Source organism: Vulpes vulpes, chromosome 3, assembly GCF_048418805.1.
Source record: "Vulpes vulpes isolate BD-2025 chromosome 3, VulVul3, whole genome shotgun sequence".
Taxonomy (NCBI): Eukaryota; Metazoa; Chordata; class Mammalia; order Carnivora; family Canidae; genus Vulpes; species Vulpes vulpes.
The window spans coordinates 99,159,344-99,184,901 of record NC_132782.1 but is presented as its reverse complement, the minus strand read 5'-3'; the positions used below and the strand labels follow the sequence as shown (position 1 = coordinate 99,184,901).

At 42.7% G+C, this 25,558-nt stretch overlaps 2 protein-coding genes across 6 annotated transcripts in view; one reads left to right on the top strand and one right to left on the bottom strand.

Moving 5' to 3' along the window:
* The window catches only part of DNAH3 (dynein axonemal heavy chain 3), a 170,698-nt gene extending 160,818 nt beyond the window's left edge, over positions 1 to 9,880 (bottom strand). The window contains exons 1-4 of the mRNA XM_072753699.1: positions 9,576 to 9,880; positions 4,732 to 4,968; positions 4,560 to 4,609; positions 290 to 394 (exon numbers count right to left, since the gene is read on the bottom strand). Of these exons, the coding sequence (XP_072609800.1) occupies positions 290 to 394; positions 4,560 to 4,598 (144 nt within the window). The 5' untranslated portion in view covers positions 4,599 to 4,609; positions 4,732 to 4,968; positions 9,576 to 9,880. The remainder of the gene's footprint in view (positions 1 to 289; positions 395 to 4,559; positions 4,610 to 4,731; positions 4,969 to 9,575) is intronic.
* Positions 9,881 to 9,996: 116 nt separating this feature from the next.
* On the top strand, positions 9,997 to 25,180 carry LDAF1 (lipid droplet assembly factor 1). 5 transcript variants are annotated; one of them, XM_026003241.2, is made up of 6 exons: positions 9,997 to 10,189; positions 10,526 to 10,566; positions 12,681 to 12,881; positions 18,310 to 18,478; positions 20,141 to 20,279; positions 23,466 to 25,180. In XM_026003241.2, the coding sequence occupies exons 3-6, from the start codon at positions 12,786 to 12,788 to the stop codon at positions 23,545 to 23,547; spliced, it is 486 nt and encodes a 161-aa protein (XP_025859026.1). In that variant the 5' UTR covers positions 9,997 to 10,189; positions 10,526 to 10,566; positions 12,681 to 12,785; the 3' UTR covers positions 23,548 to 25,180. The 5 variants fall into 5 exon arrangements, with proteins under 5 accessions (XP_025859026.1, XP_025859027.1, XP_025859025.1 ...); XM_026003242.2 differs by having other exon boundaries at positions 10,526 to 10,575; XM_026003240.2 differs by lacking the exon at positions 10,526 to 10,566 and having other exon boundaries at positions 10,000 to 10,189.
* Positions 25,181 to 25,558: the final 378 nt, after the last annotated feature.

Below are 25,558 nucleotides of genomic sequence, written 5' to 3'. Positions count from 1 at the left end.
TTATTTGTGAGTCAGGTAATTTACTTCCATTGTCTTTATTCTTTGTGGACATGGCTATAAGGTAGAAATAACTGAAGATGCAGAAGTTTAGAATGGATGAATAATATGGCAGGGTAGAGAGAAGGCCGGATCCTAACTCACCTTTATGCTACTGGATAGCTCTTTTCCCCACATCGCTAGAGTCTTTTCTGGTGGCAGAAGTAACCAAAGCCATTGATTCCACTCGTCAAGTCTGTCTGTTTGTCCCTCCACTAGTACCAGCAGAAGAGCAGTAGCCAGGTGAACATACCTGATAGAGTTCCGATGGTTGCTCATTAACAGAAGCAGGGAAAGGGGGCAGCTCTGGCTGCCTCTGGGAGTGGCTCATGTGATGTATCGAGTCACTTTTGGTGATCTGTGAGAAATGGGAACAAAGCCACTCTTTAGGAATTAGGAAAGATTTCCAAATCTTTAGGTTGGCAAGGAGTAGAGATCCCCAAGAAAGGGTTTAGAGACAGAGTTTTGCCCACTAAACACCCTTCTCACCCTCATCCATGGTGTAGGTTTCATTTTTAAATTAGTAGTTTGTCTCTCCTCCAGTGTCCTTGGCTACCCCTCTATGAGCAAATTAATAGATATTTTTCCCCTGGGAAGACCCCAAGTTCCTGATCCTGGGTCATGATTCAAGGGGTTAACTTTAAAAATTGGACTCTTAAAAAAATAAAAAATAAAAAAATAAAAATTAGACTCTTGCTTTTCACAAATACACAATTCCAAATTGAAGTCTGCTTATGCAGGAGCACTGTACTTTTTGTGTTTAACACACACATGAGCAACTGTCTATGCTTCTTGTTCAAAATATATATATCACTTAAACAGTGTAGGTGTCTGAGTCCACCATTCCATTCAGTGAGTGTGCACTTAGGGATAACCCTCAGGTAGGGGTGAACTTGTGGCTCCCATGGCCACTCTCAGTTCCCAGGCCCCTCTCCTGAGCAGACCTGAAAGTGACTGCAGTATTGAACAATTCTCTGTGTGTTTCTGTTCTAGGACGCAGCCCCTATATGCACAACAACTGTTTATCTGGGGCTGTGATGGAGAAAGTGCCATTGGTCCCAACATAGAGGAAAACTCTGGGGCTGGACTTACTGAGAGATGTTACTCCACAGCACTTTAAAGATGGTGTATGGGATTTTCAAGGGCAATTTTGACTATGAATTTTCACCTCAGGCAATGACTTTTGACTGAATTCTGCAAAATGAGACATTATTGGATTGATTTGACTTACCTGGGTCAGCAACTTATGTCATGAAGGTTAACTGGCAGGGGGTAGCAGATAGGGGGTATATGAAGCAGATGTTAGCCACCCTCTTTCCCTAACCAACTGCTCACTGATGATTCAACCTCAGAAAATAATAACAATATCATTATTCCGAGTTATTTTGTTTTAGGCACTGTTCAACCTTATGAGAGTTTTTTATACCCATGTCTGATGTGAAGAAATAAAACTCAGAGAATATAGGTAACACATCCCAGCCACATAGAGGAGCTTTTAAATACACATGACTCTGCATCCAAACACATGGGAAACAGCAAGTATCACTAACATGGCAAATTACTTTAGGAAGGTGGTGGTGTTGTTGTTTTAAGATTTTATTTATTTATTCACAAGAGACACAGAGACAGAGGCAGAGACATAAGCAGAGGAAGAAGCAGGCACCCCGTAGGGAGCCTGATGTGGGACTCAATCCCAGGAGGCCGGGATCACTACCTGAGCCAAAGGCAGATGCCCAACCACTGAGCCACTCAGGTGCCCCAGGAAGGTGCTGATTTTAAAAGTAAACAAAAACATGTAAACCCATAAACAAAGATGCACAGCAAGCCAGAGATCTTTGAAAAAATACAACAGGCCCACTTGTCTAATGGTCTAAGCTAGCTATTTTCAAAAATTGGGGCACATCAGATTCACCAACAAAACTTCATTAAAAATAGGGTTGCTTTGGCTTACAACTCAAGGTTGCATCTTGAGTTTAAACAAGATGAGTTTGAGATCCATAGAACTAGTTGTTTTTAGCTTAAAGAATTCACTTAGTTGATTTAAATAATTGTGTCTGTCTCTTTGCTCTTGACCTCAATTTCAGGGATCTAAGAATTGATCATTTATCTCCAACATGATTTTTACTACTGAATTTAATATCAGAGGGCACCTGGCTGGCTCAGTCAGTTGAGCATCTGTGTCTGGGTTTTGGCTCAGGTCATGATTTTACGGGTGGTGAGACTGAGCCTTGTGCAGGCTCCATGCTCAGTGAGGAGTCTGCAGGAAGATTCTCTCCCTCTACCCTTCTCCTACTCATGTGCATGTACGTGTGTGCATATTCTCTCTCTCAAAATAAATTTTAAAAAATTAATCTCAATCTATACCAATCATTTGAACAAAATGAGAGAACTCTGGCATTAGCCTGAAAGGAACCTGGTTATGCAAAGTAGGTACCACACCATCTGGGGTAGATTCTTGCAACAGTACTTTCAGCACCATGAAGTTGTTTATGATTTCCTTCAGGACCTTAAATGTACAACATACACTGATTGATAAATTATGGCTGCCTGGTTTTTGTCTTTGCAAGCAAGGAGGTTTTGTGGTCAGTGGAAATCTTTCCCTTAGCCTAGCTTTTAAATCTGTTTCAAATAAAAATCTTCATTAAAAGAGCAATAAACACACATCACAAATTTCAGACATCTTGAGTAAGTAACAACAAAAATGGTAATGAGTAGGTAACATCCATATTCAGGAGGTGCCTTGGCCTTTATGCTTCTGCTCATGGTTGGAATAAACCTGGTATCAGCCCTGACACCTAATGAGAAGTTACTCTTGTGACCAAAAGAAGTAGAACACAGCCCTAGTGGATGGACATCATTGCCTCTTCTCCCATTTCAGTCCGTGCTGTACATTAGCCTGATCCCAGCCGTGGCTCCAGGGAAGTGCATGTGACACAGGTCTGGCCAATCAGGGGACTCCATCCTCCTAGACACAGTGATCACTAGGGACAGGCATGTGACCTACACTGGGGTGATCAGTCTTTCCTGACTTTCACCAGACCTATAGAGAAAGAGGCACTCTCAACAGTCATCTTTGCTTTATGCGGGAATAAAGCTTTCCTTAAAATAAAGCCAACAATGGAAGGAAGCAAAACTCCCAGAGGGTGAAAGACAGACTCCCAGTGACATTGACTTAATCTGGATTTAATCTGGACTTCTTGGTTATTTGAGCTCATAGATTCCTTTTTGAGTTTGGATTTAATCTGGACTTCTTGGTTATTTGAGCTCATAGATTTAATCTGGACTTCTTGGTTATTTGAGCTCATAGATTTAATCTGGACTTCTTGGTTATTTGAGCTCATAGATTCCTTTTTGAGTTTCAGCCAGATCGAATTAAATTCATGCTCCTCCATAAGAAGAGATAGTCATCCAAAGGGCAGATACAGAGGCAGCTGAATATCATACAAAGAGATAAGCCATTCTTGGGAAAATAAAGAAAAGCAAAACAACATTTTGCAAGAAAGCCAACATTAAGAATTTTATAGAACGTGATAGAAGCAGAACCTTTGAAGAACAAATGAAATTTTAGCTAGTTCATGGACACAGACTGACTTATATACACAGAACCATAAATACCCTGAGAACATTTCCAGGCATGGGTCAGGAACACATGGGATAGGCATAGGATTTAGCAGATCCAGAAATCAATTCCAGAACAGAACAAAGAGACTTTTCTTGACCATATCTGGCTAAGAATTCTCTGTGGCATCTTCAAGGGGAAAGAGTGATTTTTGTAAGAACTATTCATTATGCAAAATGGTTCGTTAATACTGTTAACATGTAAGTGTCTTCTCTGATAAACTACAGGGAGTTTTCACTTCAGAGGGTGGATTCAGCCATTACTAACAAATCCAATTTAATTTCATAAAGTTTCCATTTAAAATGCTCCTCTAGGCACTTTAGTATATGGCAACCTAGCGGATCTTGGCTTTTAAAAGCAAGATTTTGACACCTAGAGTGGATAGAATTATTACTTTTACAGAGGGCTGATTTTCGACTACACATGATGTTTGCACGTCCTTCTTGGAGGCCATTGCTAAATCCTCACCTGAGGACCTGCTATAACACAATCACTCTGTTCTAAGTTAAAAATATAGATTTGGGGACCCCACTCCAACCCTTCTGGATCAGACCCTTTGGGAGTGAGGCTAACTATGTTTTCAAGATGCTGTCTAGGATATTCTGATGTACACCCAGTGTTGGGAATTTTTGGATGGAAAAGCCTTGGGAAGGAAGGGAAAGGAACAACAGGTGTCTATTTCTAAAATTTTCATAGCAAAACCTTAAGATGTTCAAAAGCCTAATTCAGCCAAAAGCATATTTCAAAGCAAAAACATAAAAATGTGGTGAACACACTTGCTCAGTCAAGTCTAGAGCAATTAGGCTAAGATTGAAACATCCCCTTCTTGCCTACTCCCCAATTCCCTACATGTTGAAAATATAGGTAAAAAAAAAAAAAAGTACATCTTAAAATTCACACCTACCTTCTGAGATGAGCAACCCATGTCACTCATGTTGTCCATTCTAATTGGATCTATTACAAAATGAATAAAAAGCTCTCAGTTTCTTCGGGGATGATCCTCTCCTACCAGTGGCTCTGAAGTTCACACTTCTTTATAGCATAATGATGGGGACGACACAGAAAATGGAACTTACTCAACGTTCTGAAAGCTCTGTTCACAGGGCTGCCTCTCTGAGGTCATAGACTTCAGCCCCCCAAGGGAGTTCTCTGATAGAAGAAGAAAGAAGGGAAGCTCAAGTATGTTTTGGGGTTCTGTTGGGCTTTTCTCCTCTGGTTCCAGCACCTCCTGCTCTGGCCACTCTTCCCTTCCGCTGAGCAGCTACTTTCTTGGAACTTTTCCAGAACACATGAAGTTCACTGTAGAAGAAAAACTGAAGCAGAGTTACATATTAATACAGAGAAGAGGGAAGAAACACCCCACTAAACAATACCCCAGCAGCCTAAACTCTTCTTTCTCCTCCTCTTTGGGCTCTTTTTAACATTGGAGGTACTTGCATGCCCCAAGCCCTGGGGCCTGTAACCAGGCTTCAGCGTCTGTTGCTAAGGAAGGAGGGGCCTCAGCTGCGCCCAGATACAAGATACAAGACGGGGCTTGACTCAGCTAGTGTCTTCCTTTGCCGGAGGCCTGGCTGAGCAGCAGAAATTGCTGATGACAGAAGAGAAGATGAGAGGGTGCTTAGCTGTGATCCGGGAAAGTAGAGGTGAGTGGCAATAAAAATGGTGCCTTTGGTAAAGTCTAAATGCAAATAGCATGGCAGTTAAATTCTTGGGCTGGACACAGCTGGGTTCTGATCCCACCCTTCCCATTAATTAGCTTGTGGCTTGAGCAAGTTGCTAAATCTCTTTAAGTGTCCTTTTTATTTTATTTTTTATTTTTATTAAAAAATGTTTTTAATTTAAATTAAAATTTTTAAAAGATTTTATTTATTTGAAAGAGAGAGAGAGAGAGTGATAATAAGAGAGAGAGAGAGAGCAAGAGGGGTAGAGGCAGAGGGAAAGGGAGAAGCAGACTCCCACCAAGCAGGGAGCCTGACACGGGGCTCCATCCCCAGACTCAGATTATGATTTGAGCTGAAGGTAGACACTTAACCGACTGAGTCACCCAGATGCCCTTAAATTTAAAATCAATTAACATATAGTGTATTATTAAATTCAGAGATAGAGTTCAGTGATTCATGAGTTGCATATAACACCCAGTGCTCACTATATCACATGCTCTCCTTATTGCCTATCACCCAGTTGCTTCATCCCCCCACCCACCTCTCCACATTTCTCTCTTCATTAATGGCAGTACAACAGCTACTTTTCTTTTCTTTTTTTAAAGATTTTATTTATTTATTCATGAGAGACAGAGAGAGAGGCACAGACACAGGCAGAGGGAGAAGCAGACTCCATTCCATGCAGAGAGCCTGGCGTGGGACTCGATCCCCAGTCTCCAGGACCACACCTTGGGCTGAAGGCAGTGTCAAACCGCTGAGCCACCTGGGTTGCCCGACTTGGTTACTTTTAAAGGTTCTGTCAAAACCAAGTTAGACTTATTGAGCTCTTTTGGGGTGCCATGCTTGCATATCTGTTTTTTTATTCAATTTTCCCCAAACCTCCCATGTTGTTCCCATTTTATGGATGAGAAAATGAAAACTGAGAAACATATATGACTTTCCCAAGTTGATGTGACTCATAAGAAGCAGTGATACAAGTTGAAGCCTGTCTTTATGATCCCCAGGGTCCAGTATACTCTTTCCACAAAGGACCTGTTCAGAACACAAACACTTCTGAGATCCTTACCATAAGCACTGCACAGCACAAAGTATTTCCATTTTTCCTTTTTCTTACTTTTTCCTTAACTTTGGGCTCTCCATACTTTCAAATAACTTTGTGGTTCCTCATCTCTTATATTTTTACTATCATCAGGCATATATGTAGAGGTTGCTTTTGGGCAAATACACTTGACCAATGGACTGTAGACAGGGCCCACAGTGACCCCCTGGCTGAGTACACATAGGCCCAACAGGTAACCTACCTCAAAATATCCACAGGCCCTAAGTGACCAATGGGCTACTTACAACCAGGCACAGATACTGAAAAAGGTAGAATTCGGTGCATCCCCATACCTCCTCACCTTCCCTCTTTAAAAACAGCCCCCACCCACTGCTTCATTGCAGACAGCCTCTACTTTGATGTCCTGCCCACCTCTCAAGTTCTGTCTCCTTTTTTCTGCCTCAAGTGAATCCTTTCAAGGCCTGCACCACTGGCTTCCACCGGATAGTCACCCCACATTTGGGGGCCTCTATCCAATCAGACAGATAACCACATTTAGATGCCACAATAAATACAGTTTCAAATAGTATCTGGAATAAATGAATGAGTGACAGGGTTTGAAACTTTGGTTTAGACAGAAATGAGGTTATTACCAGGCCTCCTATAATGGGGCATGAAGCCTAATGTCCCATAAAACCCAGCAGCTGTAATTCAACAAAGTGAATTAGTAGAAAGGAACTGGTAGGATGCTAATGAGCCTCATGACCCTGTGGGTGAATAGGAGACATGCTTCCATTGAAAGCTAGTGTACTATGAGTCTACCTATGTTCAAAAACATCAAAACAATTATTATGGCTTTCATATTGAGCTATACTATCTGCTGGCACTGTGCTAAGCACTTAATGAACATCATCTTTCCAAATCTACTCAACAACCCAGAAAATGAATACAATTATTATCCCAAATTTTATGCTGAAGAAACACAGTCACTGGGCTCGGTCAGTGCCAAAGTTGGGATTTCAACCTGGCTGGCTATGGAATATGTTCCCTAGCTTTAACCAAAAATCTACATATGGTCTAAAGAAAGACTGAAAGTAAACAAGATATCTACTAAGGAGAATGAAAATACATGTCCCCCCACTCCCACCCCTGGCCACCTTATCTGCACCAGAATCACCTGACTTAACTTTCTGTTTGATAATTCCCAAGACGGATGCAGGCTTCAAGTCCTTCAATCCTTCAACTCCAAGTACACAGGGTTGCCAGATAAAACAATAAAACACAGGATGCCCAGTAAAATTAGAATTTCAGGTAAACAACAATTTTTTAAAATTTAAGTATTCGCTATTTGGGACATAGCTATATTAAAAAGTTATCTTCACTTTAAATTGAGTGTCCTGGATTTTTATTTGCTAAATCTGGCAATTTGGGGAGAAGAGGTCAGCTAGGGTCTGGGTTGTTCCCATTTCCGTGATATTAACAGCTTAGGGTTTCAATGTGTGGCTGGGAAATTTTCACACATTTCTTATTCAGAGCCCCCTGGCAGGTATCTTCTTTCTCTTTTCTTTTCTTTTCTTTTCTTTTCTTTTCTTTTCTTTTCTTTCTTTCTTTCCTTTTTCTTTTCTTTCTTTCTCTCTTTCTTTTTTTTAAGATTTTTATTTATTTATTCATGAGAGACACACACACACAGAGGCAGAGACAGGCAGAGGGAGAAGCAGGCTTCTCGCAGGGAGCCCAATGTGGGACTTGACTCCTGGACCAGGATCAAGACCAGAGCCAAAGGCAGATGCTCAGCTGCTGAGCCATCCAAGTGTCCCTTGCAGGTCTTTTCTAAGACCTGAAATGGTCTCAGAAACGGGCTCAGCCAGAGTAAGTTAGCTTTGAAAAGCATAGAAGAGGCTGCACATAGCTTTATTTTACTGACCCATCAATAGTCGTCATGAGCCAAGTCCTAATGATATGGAGACAGCTAAGATCCCAGCCATCCGGAAATACATAATATGGAGAAGGCAGCCAACACACAAGGAAAAAGCAAAATCTGGCTGTCCCTACAATGACAGAGGTCTGTGGTCAGGGGAATTAGAGGATTCACAAAGGCACCCCTAGATGGCACCCTTGAACAAAAATCCCAAGGAAGGTTCCAATTCAGCTTTTCAAAGCAATGCCCACCAGGGAATGACAGTTGTAATGTTTTGTTCTAAAGGAAAAAAAAAAAAAAAAGTCAACATTTTCTTAGGTGGGGCATCCACCATACTGCAGCAGAACAAAGTGCATGAAGCCACGTAGGATTGCCTGAAACTTAAGAATTTAGGGATACTTACCTGTCCATGTCCTATTTCCACCATTAGCAGCCCTTTTCTTGGCTGTTGTGAAGTTAGATGGGATCCTGTAGCTTCTTTTTATCATTATTGCCCCCACGTTTATTTCTTTACCCACCAGCCTGTTTATTTCTAGAGATATTATTTGGTAGAAGACTGTACCATCGAATCTTTTTGAGTTCCTCCTATACTCCAGATAGGTACTAACTTCTTTACAGCTCTTCTTGCACCTGACCTCACTAAAACCCTGTGACTGTTTCCCAGGCTGCTATTGCTGCAGGTCACAGAGGAAAGGAAGGTCCATCTAGGTCCCTGGATGGAAAAGGCCTGAGAACTCTGCAGTAGCAGGCCAAAGCTCAGGCCTGTCATTTTACAGATTAAGCCCAGGCCCAGAGAGGTCACTCACCCAAGGTCACACGGTAAGAGCCAGCCCTGAGATGAGAGCCCAGGACTGTCGGAACCCCCTCCCTCAGACCCTGGTCTTTACCAGTACCTCTATGGCAGTGGTTCTTAACAGAAACTGTGCCCCGTCACAGGATATTTGGCAATGTTTGGGGACATTTTTTTGGTTGTCACAACTGGGAGGAAGGGGATTACTACTGGCATCTAGTGGGTCGAGGCCAGGGACACTGATAAAAAGTCAGCACAAGGATGCCCCCTCAATACAAAACTTTCCTGCCCAAAATGTCAACAGCGCTGCCCTTGGAGAAACCCTGCTCTATGGGCCAGGATTTGGGGCCAGGGAACATGTGCCTGGCTCTGACGTGGAACCAAGGGCCTTGGGTTTAGACTTTTTCAATTATAAAACGTGGAAATGATAACCTAACCCATCCTTCCGGCTCTCGCTGGTTCGTGGCACCTGCGTGAGTCGTAGTAGCTAAAACTTGCCAGTCAGGCCGTACCTCATCGCTGCATGTCCTGGCCCCCAGGACTGCTTCCAGGAGAGGCGGTTCAGGTGTAGGTATCTAGGCAGGGGACGCCCTAAGACGCTGTACAAACCGTGCTCAGAGGCCAAGGGCACCTGTCTCGGCGGTGGCCTGTGCACGCTCCCTTCAAGCCGAGAGTGTAGGGCAGGCCTCATTCTCCTCAGCTGTAAATTATTGAGGGCCTGTCAGGGTTGTTCTAAAAGGCTGAGGCGGAGCGCGCTGTGTGGAGCTCGCGGCCCGAGGCCTCGCGGCAGCTTCGCGGGCTTCCTCTGGAGGTGGGCGGGGAGAGCCGAGCCCTGAGGGGCGGGGCGAGAGCGGCCGAAGGACGGAAGCGTCGGAGGGGGCGGGGTCCGGGCGGTGGAGGGGGCGTGGTTAGGGCGAGGAGGGGCGGGGCTAGGCCGTGAGGGGGCGGGGCTAGGGCGGAGGACGGCGGCAGCCTGGGTGGGGCAGGAAACAGGCGCCAGCTCCCGCCTGCGCGCACTAGGGTTCCTCCCTCTAACGTCTCTCCCTGCTCCTCTTCCTCCTCCCCCCACCCCGCTTCTGTGCCTCCGCCTGCAGACCCTGGCTGGACAGCGCGGCCGCCAGGACCGGTGAGACTCGCATCTCGGATGCTAGGGTGCAACGTGCCCGGGCTGGCTAGGTCACCTCGCGGGGAGGGGCATACGAAGCGGCGCAGGGGCCTGGGTTGAGAGGGTCTCCTGCGCTGTCCGCAGTTTAGTGAAAAGGAGTGTCTCACCCCTCGGAGCCCCCAAGACGGGCTGGGAGCACACGCACTTCTTCACACCCACCACTAGATTTGGTAAAAGGGTTGCCAGAGCCATCCCACCCCACCCCCCGAGACCTTGTCCCTTCTTGGGAAACCTGGCGGGGGAGTCTCCAAACCCTCTCCCCGAGATTCATGAATATGGGTGCCCTCCTTCCCGCAGGTCTCTCTTCTCTACCGACACCGCAGAGAGGGGCTCTCCAGGTAACAAAGGTGGATTCTTCTCCCCCAAATTAATGACCGGGTACTCCACTCCCCCGTGAACGCCCCTTTCTTAGCCTCTGTGCTCTTTCGTGTGCGGGCCCTCCCCCTCTGCACCTGCCTCCCTTTCTCTTCCCCTTTGCGCAAGGATCCCTAGAAGCTGGGCGCCTGCTCCACCTAGCGTCTTCGAAGGCTGACCGACTGTAAGCAGATGGGGAGGGGGCGGCCTGGGGCGGCCCGAGGCGCCCAGCTTTCCTTTCCCCCAACCGGAGATGCACCCCCTCTCCCTTCCAGCTGAAACGCTGGGGTTGGCCGTTAGCTCTGGGAGGGGCTGGAATGCAAGAGCCGCGGGGCGGATTGGCCAGTGGTCTTTTGGGTCAGCCTGGAGGGCCCCGGGAGAAGGCAGGGAACTTGTGAGCTGCGCTGGGGATCCCGGGTTGCCCTCCGCTCCAGAGACTTCTCAGTGCCTGGGAATTCCCTCTGTAGAGTGAGTGGCTGGGGATTGGAAGCCAGGTGGATGTATTTGATGGCTGTGGCCCATGACATTCTACCCATGCTCGTTACCATCGGACTCCCCAAACCGGTCTGGGTGGCCCTTGGGTTCCCTAGACCTCTGGAGACCGGTAATGGGAGCTGGGCTTGTTTCTGTCTGCTGCGGAGATGAGAGTAGGAGAGCTGAGTCCTGGGAACATCCCAAATACGAGATGTGTGCCAGTTGGATCTTCAAAGATCCAAAGGTTTCCTGTTTCACAAACGGAGCTGTAGGAAAGGCTCTCTAGCTGGAGTGACGAAAACGTACTTTAAGTTGCATTTTAGACCCTCTAGGTATTGGTAAAGTAACTTTCTCCCCTTAACTCACATAATTACCGTGTGGTTTAAGTCAATATGGTAAACAGGTGTCAGCATCACTTAGTTAATTTTGATCACTATAACAGGATCCTTGAGGCTCTTCTTCTTCTTCTTCTTCTTTTTTTTTTTAAGATTTTATTTATTCATGAGAGACAGAGAGAGGCAGAGACACAGGCAGAAGGGGTAGAAGCAGGCTCCATGCAGGGAGCCTGGTATGGGACTCAATCCTGGAGCCCCAGGATCACTTGCTTGGCTGAAGGCAGGTTCTCAACCTCTGAGCCACCCAGGCATCCCTTTTTTTTCTTTTTACTATCAGTAGTAAGGAGGTCATTTATAAGGGTGAAATTGTGTCTAGCCCTACAGTTCTGGGAAATAAAAAATGAGAATGATATATTTGTTGATATTTAAAATCCAACAAGGGTTGAAAAAGAGATCTTAAACAAATTGGTTTTGTAGTCACATGACTTAGGACAGTCCTGGAAATTAAAGGCTGTTGAGTCACAGTGTATAATTGTGGCTAGGTCTGCCCTTGAGACACCTCTCCTGTTAAGAGGACACTTACAAGTCAACAGAGAATGATTTATGGTGCTATAAGGTTGGAAGCCAACCTGTTTAGTGTGGGTAGTCAATAAAGAAGTTGGCCACCATCACTGTTAAAGGTTTTTGGTGGGGGGGAAGGCAATGAGGGGCTTAAAATAGTGTATTCAGCTTTCTTGCTTTTATATTCTTTGTAGCAGTTTGTCAGACTGAAAAAATAAGCCCCCAGAGATAATACCATTAACATTTAGGTATTATATGATCTATATCCTTCTAGGTCTTTTATTTTACTATGGAATATAGACATAAAATACATATATTTATGTAACAATATAGGATATCTTAAAATTTTTTTTCACTTATCATGAATGTGTTTTCATGTCACTAACTAGATGTCCACATTATCATTTCAACAACTACTACATTTTATGAACTTATTATTTAACCAATTTCCTACTGATACACAGCTTCTTTCCAATGTTTTGCTGTTTATTATATATTACACATAGAATTGCACTGTACATCCTTTTTGTATGTTTTGATACACCTATTTATTTCCTTCAGATTACTGAAAAATATATTGTTGAAGATATGTGCGCTTAGAAATTCTGATATTGCCAAGCTACCCTTCACCTGCACACCTACCATCAATGTGTGAGGATAGTAGAAGCTTTTGTTGAACTAGCTAGGTGAATATTACTAATGGTTCAAGATTCTTTTTGTTTCACCAGTGACAGCAAGAGACTGGGTGACATGAGAGATTCAACTGTGCCCTGCCTGGGACAGCTTACTGGTAGAAGAATTGATCTCTAAAGAGACTGGGCATTGGTTTCAGGATGGCAAAAGAGGATCCTCCGAGTACCTCAAAGGACTTGCAGGAGCTGCAGAAGAAGCTGTCTTTGCTGGTAGAGTCCATCCAGAATAACTCAAAGGTCAGTTTACAATCAGACTGTGTAATGGAAAATCCCCAAATAACAGCAGCTTAAACACCATGAAAGTTATTCTCTCTGAAGTAGAAGAAATTTGGAGGTAGATCAGGAATCTCTGTAATTCACCACTTTGCCATGTGTAAATTGTGATCTTCAAACTCATTGTCCAAGATGGCAGCTAAAGCATTAGCCATTATATTCACATTCCAGGCAATAAGAATGGAGGAGGAAGGGAAGAAAGTCTTAATGAGCCATGTCTAATTTAGTCTGCTCAACTGTTGAGCCACCCAGGCGTCCCCTACTTTAAGATTTGAGTCCAGTTTTCTGCGAGAAACCTAGTGTCCAATAGAAGTATGATATGAGCCACATAGATAATTTAAAATTTTTCTAGTAGCCACATTTAAAATGTAAAAAGCAGGTGATGTTAATTTTAATAATGTATTTTATTTATATATCTAAATATCATTTCAATACGTAATCATAAAAAATTATTAATGAAAATAGTATGAAGATGTTCTGCATTCTTTTCTTGTAGTAAGTCTTCAAAATCCTAGTGTGTATTTTATTAACACTTAATAGCACATTTCCATTTGAATTAGCCACTTTTCAAGTGTTTAGTAGCCATTTGGTGGCAATGGGGCTTGAGATAGTATATTCTGCTTTCTTGAATTTTTCTTTCTTTCTTTCTTCTATAAGTCATTCAGGATTATGTCAGGGAAAATAACAGCTCTCAGAGATAATATTAACATTTTGCTGTTTTCCCTCTAGACGTTTTTTCCTATACAATATACTCATAAAATACATATGTGTATGTAACAAAATGAACTGGTTTGTGATCTGTTTTTTGTATTAGACAGCACGGTTCCCCTTGGGTATATTTGAAGAGACACCACTTTGCAGTCTAGAGCAATATACTCTATAGAGATCTTTCCTGGACTCATCCCAAAATGCCTCTGGCCCTCTTTGTGAATTTAGCAAGCTATTTTTAAATTGGCCAAGCAGCTTTCTAGTCAACAGGCTGAGACTCTTGTTATTAAAAGTTAGCTTAGTAAGAAAGGCCCTCCTACTCATCCTACATGTGCATTTGGTTCTTATTATATGTGTTAGTTATGTTCTATGAGGTCACCTCAAACAACGAAATAGCAACTACTGAGCAATTTCTCCTAGGGGACCTATAAGATTAGATTCTGGCAAATTTCTAGTCACAACATTTTCATCAACTGATAAATATATAAACTGTTGTATGTGTATTTATGCTTAAAGACAACTTATTTAGTATATGTTGTTGGTTCATTAATGTTAAACTCATGGCCAATAGCACTATAGCTCTTGCCTGAATGAAGCTTATCTAACACATTTTCTCTTAAGGTGGATCCCTACCCTTCTTACACTTAAGAACACTAGAGAGTACTTCTTGCATTTAATTTTTAAATTTTTTTTAAAGATTTATTTATTTATTCATGAGAGACACAGACTGAGAGAGGGAGGCAGAGACATAGAGAGAGGGAAAAGCAGGCTCCTCTGTCCTTAAGCCCGATGAGCCCGATGCGGGACTCAATCCCAGATCCTGGGATCACGACCTGAGCTGAAGGCAGGCACCCAACTGCGGAGCCACCCAGGCGTCCCACTTCTTGCATTTTAAATGGTGAAATTACCAATAAAAAAAAAACATGAAATGTGAGGAAAAGTGGTACTAAATATACCTTGGAAGGACAGTTGTTTAAAGAGCTGAAATAAGAACATTGCCTAGTTTGACCTCAGCTGGGAACATGTGTCAGGTGACTTAAATTTTTCCATGCTCTATACATATTCTCGAAAGCACCACAAATGTGAATTTTGGGGTCACAAATAAATTTTGGTGAGTAGGTGAATTTGCAAATATAGAACCTGCAAATAATAGAGATTGATGGTAAATTGATTAACCCTGATTGCTTTCTATATGCCAAGCATGTGTTAGACCTTTGGTATATCTTATTTAATGTTCATGTCTACATTCTGAGGTAGACATTTCAAAGTGTATGGATACTTTGGACTTGCCATCATTACCAGTGATTTTAAAGAATCCTGATGCCTCCATCCTTCTCTCCTCTGGTAGCAAGGGTCTTTTGCATTCCGATACCAGGGAATTGCCTTGTCTCCTGAATAGTTTCAGATGGAGCCTTTCTGTCCTTAAATACTGGCTGCATTACTTTGGAACCTACCATACTCTTGTGCATTTTAAAATAAATTGCCTTTGTCTGACCTTGGGTGGAGTTGCTTAGGACATTGAATCTCTATCACCCCTTCTCTAAAATAAGCAATGTCAGGCTCATTGGTTTGTTATGAGAATAATCTCAGAAGTGGCTCAAGAAGGCTATAGCACAGAGCCTGGCTCCTCATGGTGCTAGCCTGTCCCAGGCTGGTGTTCCTGAGTTCTTCAGCACAGCACCCTGCCTGTAAAACCCAGTTCAGATGACCTGTGCCTATTTCCAGGATAGGGATGGAAAATTGCAGTTCATGTTACTGAGTAATAAGCTGTCCCACTTTCCATCCTCCCATTGTATCCCTACCTGTTGCCATGAGAATGAGAAATTAATTGCTATGCTCTAATTCCCTGGATTTAAATAATGTTCCTCGTTATCTGCCTCTGAGCATTGAAGGGAGAAATACATGAGGAAATACACTGAAATCATTTAAAACAGTGCTTGGCCCTTGAGTGTTTAATGAATGTGCTCTGTTAATTAGGTGTGACTGAATCATATCCTCCCCTTCTTTGACAGACTGGCCTGAGCAGGGCCATCCTTCCTGTGGGAAGATAATTGCTGGACTTAACTGCATCTTAAATGGTCTCTCTGCATATCTGAATGACTTTCTATTTTTTGATTGTAGGGTCCAGACTCAGAACAGGTTAAGACAAAAATAGATTCCCTGGGGTCTGGAAGAAGTACAGTCTTGGTTTTCTCCTTTTGGATCCCCATTGCCATACTGTCCCCAAGTCCTATTGATTTTTCCTTTGTCATTCCACTTTTGTATTACCATTATTTCACCATCAGTGTCTCCTGCCTGACTTCCTGCAAATCCTCATAATTGCTTTTTGCACATAACTGCTGGGTTCATATTTCTTAAACTGGCCCTTTGATTATATCATAGTCCTGTTCAAGTGCCAGCAGTTTGCTTCCTGTTTTTTTCTAGATAAAGTTTAAATGAGTGCTTTACAAGGGAAATATTATGCAATCCTTGTATAGAATTTAAAATTTGCTAGTAGTCATATTAAAAAGCATTAGAGATGTGAAATTAATTTTAGTAATATATTTTATATAACCCAGTATATCCAAAACAATACAATTTCAACTTGTAATAATATTAAAAAATTAGTGATTAGTTTACATGTTTTTTTTTTTTAAAGATTTTATTTATTTATTCATAGAGATGCAGAGAGAGAGAGGCAGAGACACAGGCAGAGGGAGAAGCAGGCTCCATGCAGAGAACCTGACGTGGGACTTGATCCAGGGTCTCCAGGGTCACGCCCTGGGCTTGCAGGCAGCACTAAACTGCTGCGCCACCGGAGCTGCCCAGTTTACATGTTTTAATACACTTAGTGCTCGTCTCAATTCTGATACTAAGTTTCCACTGAAAGCACTTGATCTCTATTCAGATTTGATAAACTGTATGTTTGAAAAATTTATTAGTAATATACCTTATTTGAAATGTAATTAAAAATATTCCAGTGATTGCAACATATATCAGTTTTTAAATTCAAATTAAATTAAGAATGTAGTTCACCAGTCATACTAGCCATATTTCAGGTATGCAGTGGCCATAGGGGCTACTGTGCTGGATGGTCTGCGTGTAAACTCATAAGTCTGGCCTTCTAGCATTCAAGCCTCATCTGCTCCCCTCTGCAGTTACTAGGTCTCTTGATTCAAAGGATCCTAGAGAATAGTTCAGATGATGCCTGGGTGGTTTTACTAAGAATACACGTGGACTAGAGCTGGAAAGCAATCAAGATAGCTCCAGGGACCAGCCCCACTCCTGTGACCCCTCGTCTCTCATCTTTAACTACCTTAACAGGAGAGTCTTACTGGGTTCTGATTATCAGAGCTTGGCATTCCTAGTATAGTCATCTCTGGCTAGAGAAGTTGAATAGCCAAGTCTGGTAGCTTTTCTCCAATAGGAGTAGCTAGAGGCAGTATAGCCAGTGGGCATTGTGGCATGTTTTTGTGGCCTGACTGGAAGTGAACTTGGTCATGCCTAGAGATTCTCCTAAGGAGGCAACCCTGAAGCCCTAGGACCAATGGCAGGTTTTCTTGAAATAGACAGCCCTTTCTGGTTAAGCAGTATGAACCCTGCACTTTGATCACCATCATCTTGAACTACAAAACCCTCCTGTCTTCCCGCTTGTCCACAGATTCCCACCATTGGAATCATGAGGAGGCACCTATTTTGTCTAGCTGTTCCTATGATCACTGTAGCTTGATTTTCCTCTTCATTTCAGCTGCTGGCCTATAAGGCCTTAAGGAATGAGACCTGGGAAGGTTTTGATGAGGAAAAGTTCTGCATTGATGGAAACTTTAAAGGGAACTAACATGTCAGTAGTGAGGCAAGAGAGAATGGGGCTTAATGAGAGGGGGAAGCCCATCCTTCTGGAATTTCTAGGGCCAGCTCTGCATTAAAGCAGCCCTCCCCCATTGAGCCAGATCCAGAAACTCTTTTGCCTGATGAGTGAAGATAGCTTGTTGATTAACATAGCATAAGCTGACAGTAGTCCTAGAGCTATGGCCTGACTGTGGTATCCATGGTGACATAAAAGCATTTTTTCCTGACAAGGTGGCAGCAATTGCAAGCATTTGACATTTAGAGTGAAAAGATTCTGCTTCAAATGCCTAGATTTTGCCACTTGGAAACTGTGACTCTAGGGAAATCCCATTGCCTCTCAGACTTTAATGCATGTCCAAGTCACCTGGGAATCTCATTAAAAACCAGCATCTGATTTAGCAGGTCTGGGGCAGGGCTTGAGCGACTGTAGTTCTAACAAGCTCCCAGGTGATGCCACGTAGCTCAGACTTAACATCTCTGTGCCTCAGTGGCCTCAAGTATGAAACCTCAGTTGTGAAGTAGGAGATAAATTGTGTACATTACATCCATGCACACACATGCTGAGGGTCTCTTGAGGAGGTGTGTGTTAAGTTGTAGAGCCATGACCAGGTCTTTCCTCCTGTCAAAAACTTGAGGTTGGGTGGGATCTTCAAATTTGCCACCTGTCTACAGCTGCCTTACATTATTGTCAGGGTGACTCATGCATGTCTTGGGAGGATTGTTAGTGTTGACTTGTTATGTTTCTTACAAGCCATCCAACTTGACAGCCTCTGGTTATACTGCAGCTCAAGTGGATCCATCAACCTGGTGTTTCGGATATGACATTCAATCCTGGCTGGTTCTCTTTTGCCTACAGGTGGTTGCCTTTATGAAGTCTCTGGTGGGTCAATACCTGGACAGGCATCCTTTTCTGGCCCTCAGTGTGCTGGTGTTTGTTGCCATGTCAGCCGTTCCTGTTGGGTTCTTCCTCCTCATCGTGGTGCTTACCTCCCTGGCTGCTTTTGTGGGGGTCATTTTACTGGAAGGTACCTGCTCATCTATTCACTCCCTTGGAAAATGATTCAGTTGGGAGCACAGTATTTATTGAGTACCTGCCACTCTTATCAAATACACCTGTTCTTGAAAAGATCACAGTGACCAAGGCAGATTGTCAGAATAGTTAAAAGATGGACTTTGTGGAGTCCACATTAAAATCTCCACCAATGTGGTTTTGGACAAGTTATTTACCCTCTCTGAGCTGTAAGCTCCTCATATGTAAACTGGGGAAATAATAATACTGTCTCAAAAGGTTGTTGTAAGGATTGAAACTTAGAGCCCCATAAAATATGGGCACAGAGTGGCTTCTGCATGAATGGTAACAGAATCCAATTATTCCACAGCTCGTTATTGAACACCTGTTGCATGCCAGGTGCCTGGCTAAGTACTAGTGTTCCTCCTTCTCCACCTTTCCTCCTGAAGTCACACTGCCAACTATCACCTTCTCCCTTTGTTGCTAAGATAAAATTACTGAGAAGGCAGATCTGATTGGCTTAGTTTACCTTTTTTTTTTTTTTTTAAAGATTTTATTAATTCATGAGAGACACACAGAGAGAGGCAGAGACACAGGCAGAGAGAGAAGCAGGCTCCCTGTTGGAAGGCAGATGTGGGACTCGATCCCAGGACTCTGGGATCATGACCTGAGCCAGAGGCAGACACTCAAGCACTGAGCCATCCAGGCATCCCAGTTTACCTTTTCATATCGGATCACAAACTACAGGATGCTGGCCATAGAGCTGGTTGCCATTGGGTCAGGCAGTCACCTCTGGTTTATCCTATGGCTTTCTAGAGCTAAGAGCACCCAGAGTTGCTTGCCTCCCCAGGGGATAGGCAATTCCCTATGGATAAGGCAATTTATCACTGAAGGAGTTGGTAGGCATCCTAGGCAGATGAGCAGAATACAGCTAGGCAGAGTAGCTGTTGAGTAAATATTGATGGAGATGGATGGATATAAGAATGGGTGGAGGAATGAATGAGTAATATAGCAAAAGTAAATTTAGAAGAAGGGAGCCACTTTTGGTGGTGTCATACAAAGCTTTACAGAGGACAGGATTTAAAGACACAGAACAATTTCTGTTGCCTTTGGGGAAGGCAATAACATACACAGCCTTTAGAACAGAAGTCTGGAACTTGAGTGTGCATAAGTCTTACTTGTTTTTTGAAAATGCAGACTTTTAGGCCTCATTCAGAGATTGTTGATGAGTAGTTCTGGAGTAGGGTCCAGAAATCAGAGTTTTTTCACAAGCCTTCCAGAGGCATCTGATTCTGATAACAGTGGTTGTCAGCCACACTTTGAAAAACACGGATCCATGATTTTGTAAATCTTTGTAAAAAAAAGCAGCACATCCATTTATATTCTCTGGTTTACTTCCTTTTAGGGTTTATCCCTGAAATTATATCACTGTAGCCAAAAGGATGGAGTTCTGAGCTATTTGACCCCTCCCAAGGCAAGGAAAAGGATGTTTGCCTTGCAGTGAGGCCCACTTGGGTGGTTAGATTACCTCCTTTTTAAGTGATGCTGGAAATTTGGATATTTATGGGAAATCTCACTTAAGAAATCTGAATTAAGTGTCACAAACACAGTGGCCTGGGGTCTGGCAGCTTTCAACTTGTTTTAGCTGAATGCTTCCTGTAACTATGCTCTCCTCTAGGACTGGTCATCTCTGTGGGCGGCCTCTCACTGCTGTGTGTCCTCTGTGGTTTGAGCTTTGTATCACTCGTCATGTCAGGGACAATCATAGTGTCCTACATTGTGGTCTCCAGCCTTGTCAACTACTGGTTTCCTCCCAGGTAAATACATGTTAATTCAGTAATTTAATTTTTACCATTTGGAGGATTTTCACAAATATTACCCTAATTCTAGTTGGATGTCTAGAAGTAAAATTGTGAGAGGCAGGTGTTCCTTATCGTTTCCCACACACATCAGGTATCAAATGAGAATTTACAATGGAGTTTCAAACAAAATTGCTGTCATCATCCACCACACCCAATTACTCATTTTGTTGTCATGGCAATGATGTTACATTTACACAGATTCAAAATACAATGTTTTTTGTGGGGAGGCAACAAGAATAATGAGCTACCATTTTACTCCACATGCACGCATCTCCAGATGATACAGGGGCCCATGAACCTGCTATTTACCAAGGTCTGTTTCCATCGTCTTTGCTCTTCAGGGTGTCTCACCATACTGAGTGTGAATTCATACCGTCTGACGGTATGCATTTTGTTCTACAATATGGTTCCTAAATGCCAGCTACACTTTGGCTGGAGCCTCAGCTGAAGGAACAGTGATCTGTTTAAATGCTGGAGAGAAAACCAGCTGTGTCAGAATTACTTTAAGACCATGTGTTTGTCTATAATGAGCCGCCCTCCTAAGGGATTTTTAGAGATGATTTTTTTTAAATGCTTGATTTTTATCTTTTTCTCTTTGTCGAATTTAGAATCTAAGTCTCAAGTGGAATGTGACTCCATTATGCTTCCTTTAGGCTCTTGCTTAATTGATGATAGTGGCTAAAACCGATCAAGTACTTGTTCTGTGCCAGGCACTCTGTTAATGCATTTTCCAGGCCTTTAGCTCATGTAATCCTCACAACCACCCTATGAGGCAGGTCCTAGCTCCATTCTGTGACAAGGGAAATGAAACCAAGTCCCAAAGCAAAATGTGGCAAAGAAAGGACGTACACGGAGGTCAGTGAACTCCAAAGCGTCTTAACCAAGGTACCAAATGACTCCAAAATAGGAGTCAGCAGATAATTTCTGTAAGGGGCCAGATGATAAATATTTTAGACTTCGTGGGCCATGTGATCTATATTGCAAATCCTCAACCCTGCTGCTGTAGCCAAAAAGCAACATAGATAATAAGAAAACAAGTGAGCATGGATGTGTTCCAATTATTTACAACAACAGACAGCAGGCTGGATTTGGCCCAAGGAATTTGCCAATCCTTGCTCTAAATGAATCAATATCCTGAATTTTGTTTTTCTAGAGAGTAGCCCTTGAACTTCTTACCAAAATGTTATCCTGTTACTCGTGTTAGAAAGTAAAATGTGAAGTGCTTATAATTTAAAATAGGTCAGGGCTAGTTGTCATAGGATTGCCTAGTTGATATATGTGGAGTTACATTCAGCTTCTTATAAATTGTTTTGAACAATATGTCTTAAAGGAGCTAAAAAGAGAAATATTGGCCTAAATTTTGCTTATTAATTTTGCTTATTAAAACTGATGCTCCTAAGCCAAAATCTCTCCCTGCCTCTGAATCCTGCTCTGCTATCCCACAGAGACTAACAAAATCTTAATACCACCTATTTGTCAATGAAGATATTAAAAAGATGTCTAAGATTTGTCCTCGATCTCCTTATACTCCTCTCCTCCTCCCAACCAAAGCAGCTGGACCCATTGTTTTCACTAAGGCTGTGGTTTTGAAACTTTTTGTTCTCTGGACCCATTTTATCTTCTTTTTTTCCTTCTTTCCCCCCCATTTTATCTTCTTAAAATTACTGAGTCTTCCCAAGTTTTTGTTCATGTGGTTTAAATGTATCAATAATTACTGTAGTAAAAATTAACAACTTTGAAAAATATTTAAAAGGGACAGTATTCCCTGTTGATAGAAATAACATCTTTATGAAATGTAACTATAAAATCCAATACAAAATAAAATGAGTGAGTGGCATTGCTTTACATTTTACAGATATCTTTAATGTCTGCCTCAATAGACGTCAGCTGGGTTTTGAAGACCCAGGTCACAAATGTGTGGATGGCAAAGTATGTTATATTATTATGAAAATAGTTGTCACCTGAAAACCCTTGCACTCGTGAATTCTTAAACTCCAGAAACCTTGTTGAGCAATCCAAAGCATAGGGGAGAGAAAAGAGGAACTAAACACTTTATTCCATGATGCAAATGGGGTTTTGTCCTTAAAAGATAATGCAACTAAAATGAAAAAGAGAAAAGTAAATAAAACTGTAAGATATTCTGACTTATGAAAATTGACTAATTGCATGGTGTCGTCTATATACCAGGCACCATGTGTCTTTTGGTGAGCCCTGTGGCCTCATGGCCACAAGAAAGCTGCTGTGGCTCAGGCTACACTCAGCTACATTCAAGGCAGATGAAGGGAGAAAAAAATGAGTTCTCCCTTACCACTTGAATCTGACCCTTTTTATCAAGTAAGTGAAATTTTTTCTAGGACCTCTCTCCACCCTCCACTGGCTGACTTCCTTGGCTAGAATTGTGTCACTTGGCCACTCTAACGTGGCAGGGAGGCTGGAAGGTGCAGTGCCCTGTTTTCTCAGCTCCCATATAAGCCTGCAAGAAGGACCTTGGGAATGTTCATTGGTCAGCCTAACTCTGGTGTATGCCATAGTTTTACACAGTGAGGTGTCATTGTTGGCAAAGATAATTGAAATTAAAAGATAACCCACAGATCCAGTTAATATCAATAATGCTATGTGCCTTCTTACATCTTCAGAAACGCACCATCACAGACACTAAAAAAGACCAATGTTTCTTCCTTTTTCCCCCACCTCCCTTTTTTTGAAGATATCATGAAATGGTTAATTGGAATCAGAAGATAAGGGTCTGAATCCCAGCTCTACCATTTTTTAGCTGTGTGATCTTGAAAAAGTTGCTTAACTTCTCAGCTCTCAGTTTTCTTTCAGTGGTAAAATAGGGTCACTCCCCAACAATCACTGGATTGTGGTGAAGACATAGCAGACAGAGAAAATACATTATCAAAATTAGAATGGGGAAAGGGGCCATAATCCCTATTCCTAACTCAGTCATTTTAGCCTCTTGTGCCCTCAGTTTCCTCATCTGTAAAATAGGTGTGGCCTTAAATCTGATGTGGTTGCAAGAAGCAGCTAAGCTAAAAATAAACCAACAAAGAATGTCATATATTCAGCTTTGTGCACTCTCAACATTAAAGCTCTTTAAAGAGGCCCTAGAGCTAACCATTTCTTCTTGTTACCAAACAGACTTTTGACACAACAAAACTCCAGTGGCAACTGTCAGCTGGCTATGAAGTCTGCAGACTTAGAGGGGCTCTACCAGGAATGACCAGCCCAGCGGAGCCAGAGCATTTTCCAAGCACCTCTCGAAGGCTGTGGATCATACTCAGCCCTTGGGATTATGACTCAGAAGGGGGCGGGAGGTGGTTAAGCACTCCTCGGAAGCATCCTCTAGCTTCTTCATTTATGCATAGGATCCTGGGGGGGGGGGCAATTTGGGGAGCTCATTGCACTTGCATGAGCCCTGGGGTTCTGTTGGCTGGCCTTCCCTCACATGAGAATTAATTGAGAACTGCAGTGGCTCAGCAGTTCCTACTGCCTTTTACTCCTCCTCCATGTGCCGACTTGACCTTGGCCCAGTTGTGAGCCCCTGCAGCCTGGCTGCTTGACCCTGGAGGCTCAGATCTTGTGTCCAAGCACCCACTTTGGGGGCAACTGTGGATTTCTTTTCTTTTTTTTCTTTCCTTCAGAAAGGAGAGGGGCTGTTTATTTTTCACTTATTTGAAGCAAAGTGGGGAAAAGTAATCCAAAACAGAGCAATCTCTTCTGCCTTATTAGCTTTTTATCAGAAAAACCAGCAATATTTGGCAATAATGCCCTCTCAGACAAAGTTAAAAAAACAGAGTCCAAAGTTAACTTTAGCCAAGGGCACTTTTGAAAATGTCTAAAGATACAGTATCTATGTTGAGTACAGTTAAGTGCTGTTACTCTTTAAAATATTTGCACTTGATAGTTTTTGTATTGTTTAGAGAACTTAGCTTAAGCCATTTCTATAAAAAGTCCAATGAAAATGCTAAAGGACTACACAAGCTTTTAAAATCCAGTGGGATTTCTACTTCAGTGGTCTGTGGCATGTTATTAAATATTTATTAGATGAGCTTTTTTTTCTTCACCCCCGAGACATCAGACCCATTTTTTCCTTCTCTGTTGATTTCATGACAGATCCCAGGTAATAGGGCTGATGATAAGACACTCCACATAAAGTGGCTTTAAAAAGGGGGGAAGGGAGCAGAAGAGGGGAGTTCATTTCACTCAACTAAAAAGCCAGGGTGTAGATTTTCAGGCACTGCTGGATCCAGAGACTCAAGTGGCATCTTGAGGCATCTCTCTCCCTTCATCCCTCAGCATTGCTTTCTTCGTGTGAGCTGTTTTTCCAGGCAGGTCCTGCATATGTGGAGGCCCCAGCAGCTCTGGCTTTATGTCAGCCCCATGGTTAGTACTCTGCATCTGCAATGATGAGGAAGCTGCCTCACCCACCAGCACCTGCAGATGTTCTGACTTTGGTGCTGATTGCACAGACTTGGGTCATGTGAACAACCCTGACCCAATCAGTGACCAGGAGGGTAGACTATGCTGATGGAGCAGGGATGGGCCATAAGTAAATGCTTTAGTAACCAGGGGATGTTTTAGGTCAACCCCATTGGTTTCACATGGGGTGGGGTGCATACTCCCAAAGGAATATGAGAAGGAGAGGAAATTTTTGCTGAGCAGACAAAATAAAAACCTGCTACTTGAATCAGTAGGACATAAAGGCTTTAATCTGGAAACTTCTGAGTCCCATGAAGGCCATGCCTGTCTCTAAAGGTGGCTTTACCTCTTAAAGAACAAGAACTGCCTGTTCCTGCCAGTATATGGAGTATTAATACTTGGTATTTATTAAATATTTCTTTTCTTCATGTAAATGTTTGCTCTCATCTGTCTATGCTACCTCCCAGCTGGGTAGTAATGAAAAAATGAAAAGGTCCCTGGCCTCTCTTGAAGTTTATTTTCTAACACAAGAATCACTTAAGAAGTCTATTAACTGTTGCTGTATAACAGTTTACCACAAACTATAGACTTAACATATGTTATGTCACATTTTCAGTGTGTGAGGAGTCCTGGCTTAGTTGGGTCCTTTCAAGACTACAAGTGCCGTTTTGCTGGGGCTGGGTTTTCTTTTGAGGCTCAACTGGGGAGGGATCCACATCCAAGCCCACATGGTCATTGGCAGCATCCAGTTCCTTGTAGGCTTTGTGGCACCCCACATTTTGCAGCTTGCATCTTTAAAGCCACCGAGAGAG

Coding starts and splice junctions, on each gene's coding strand:
- LDAF1 (XM_026003241.2), top strand. CDS start 12,786: ATGGCAAAAGAGGATCCTCCGAGTACCTCAAAGGACTTGCAGGAGCTG. Junction 18,479..20,140: donor GGGGGTCATTTTACTGGAAG/GTACCTGCTCAT, acceptor GCTCTCCTCTAG/GACTGGTCATCTCTGTGGGC. Junction 20,280..23,465: donor AACTACTGGTTTCCTCCCAG/GTAAATACATGT, acceptor GTTACCAAACAG/ACTTTTGACACAACAAAACT.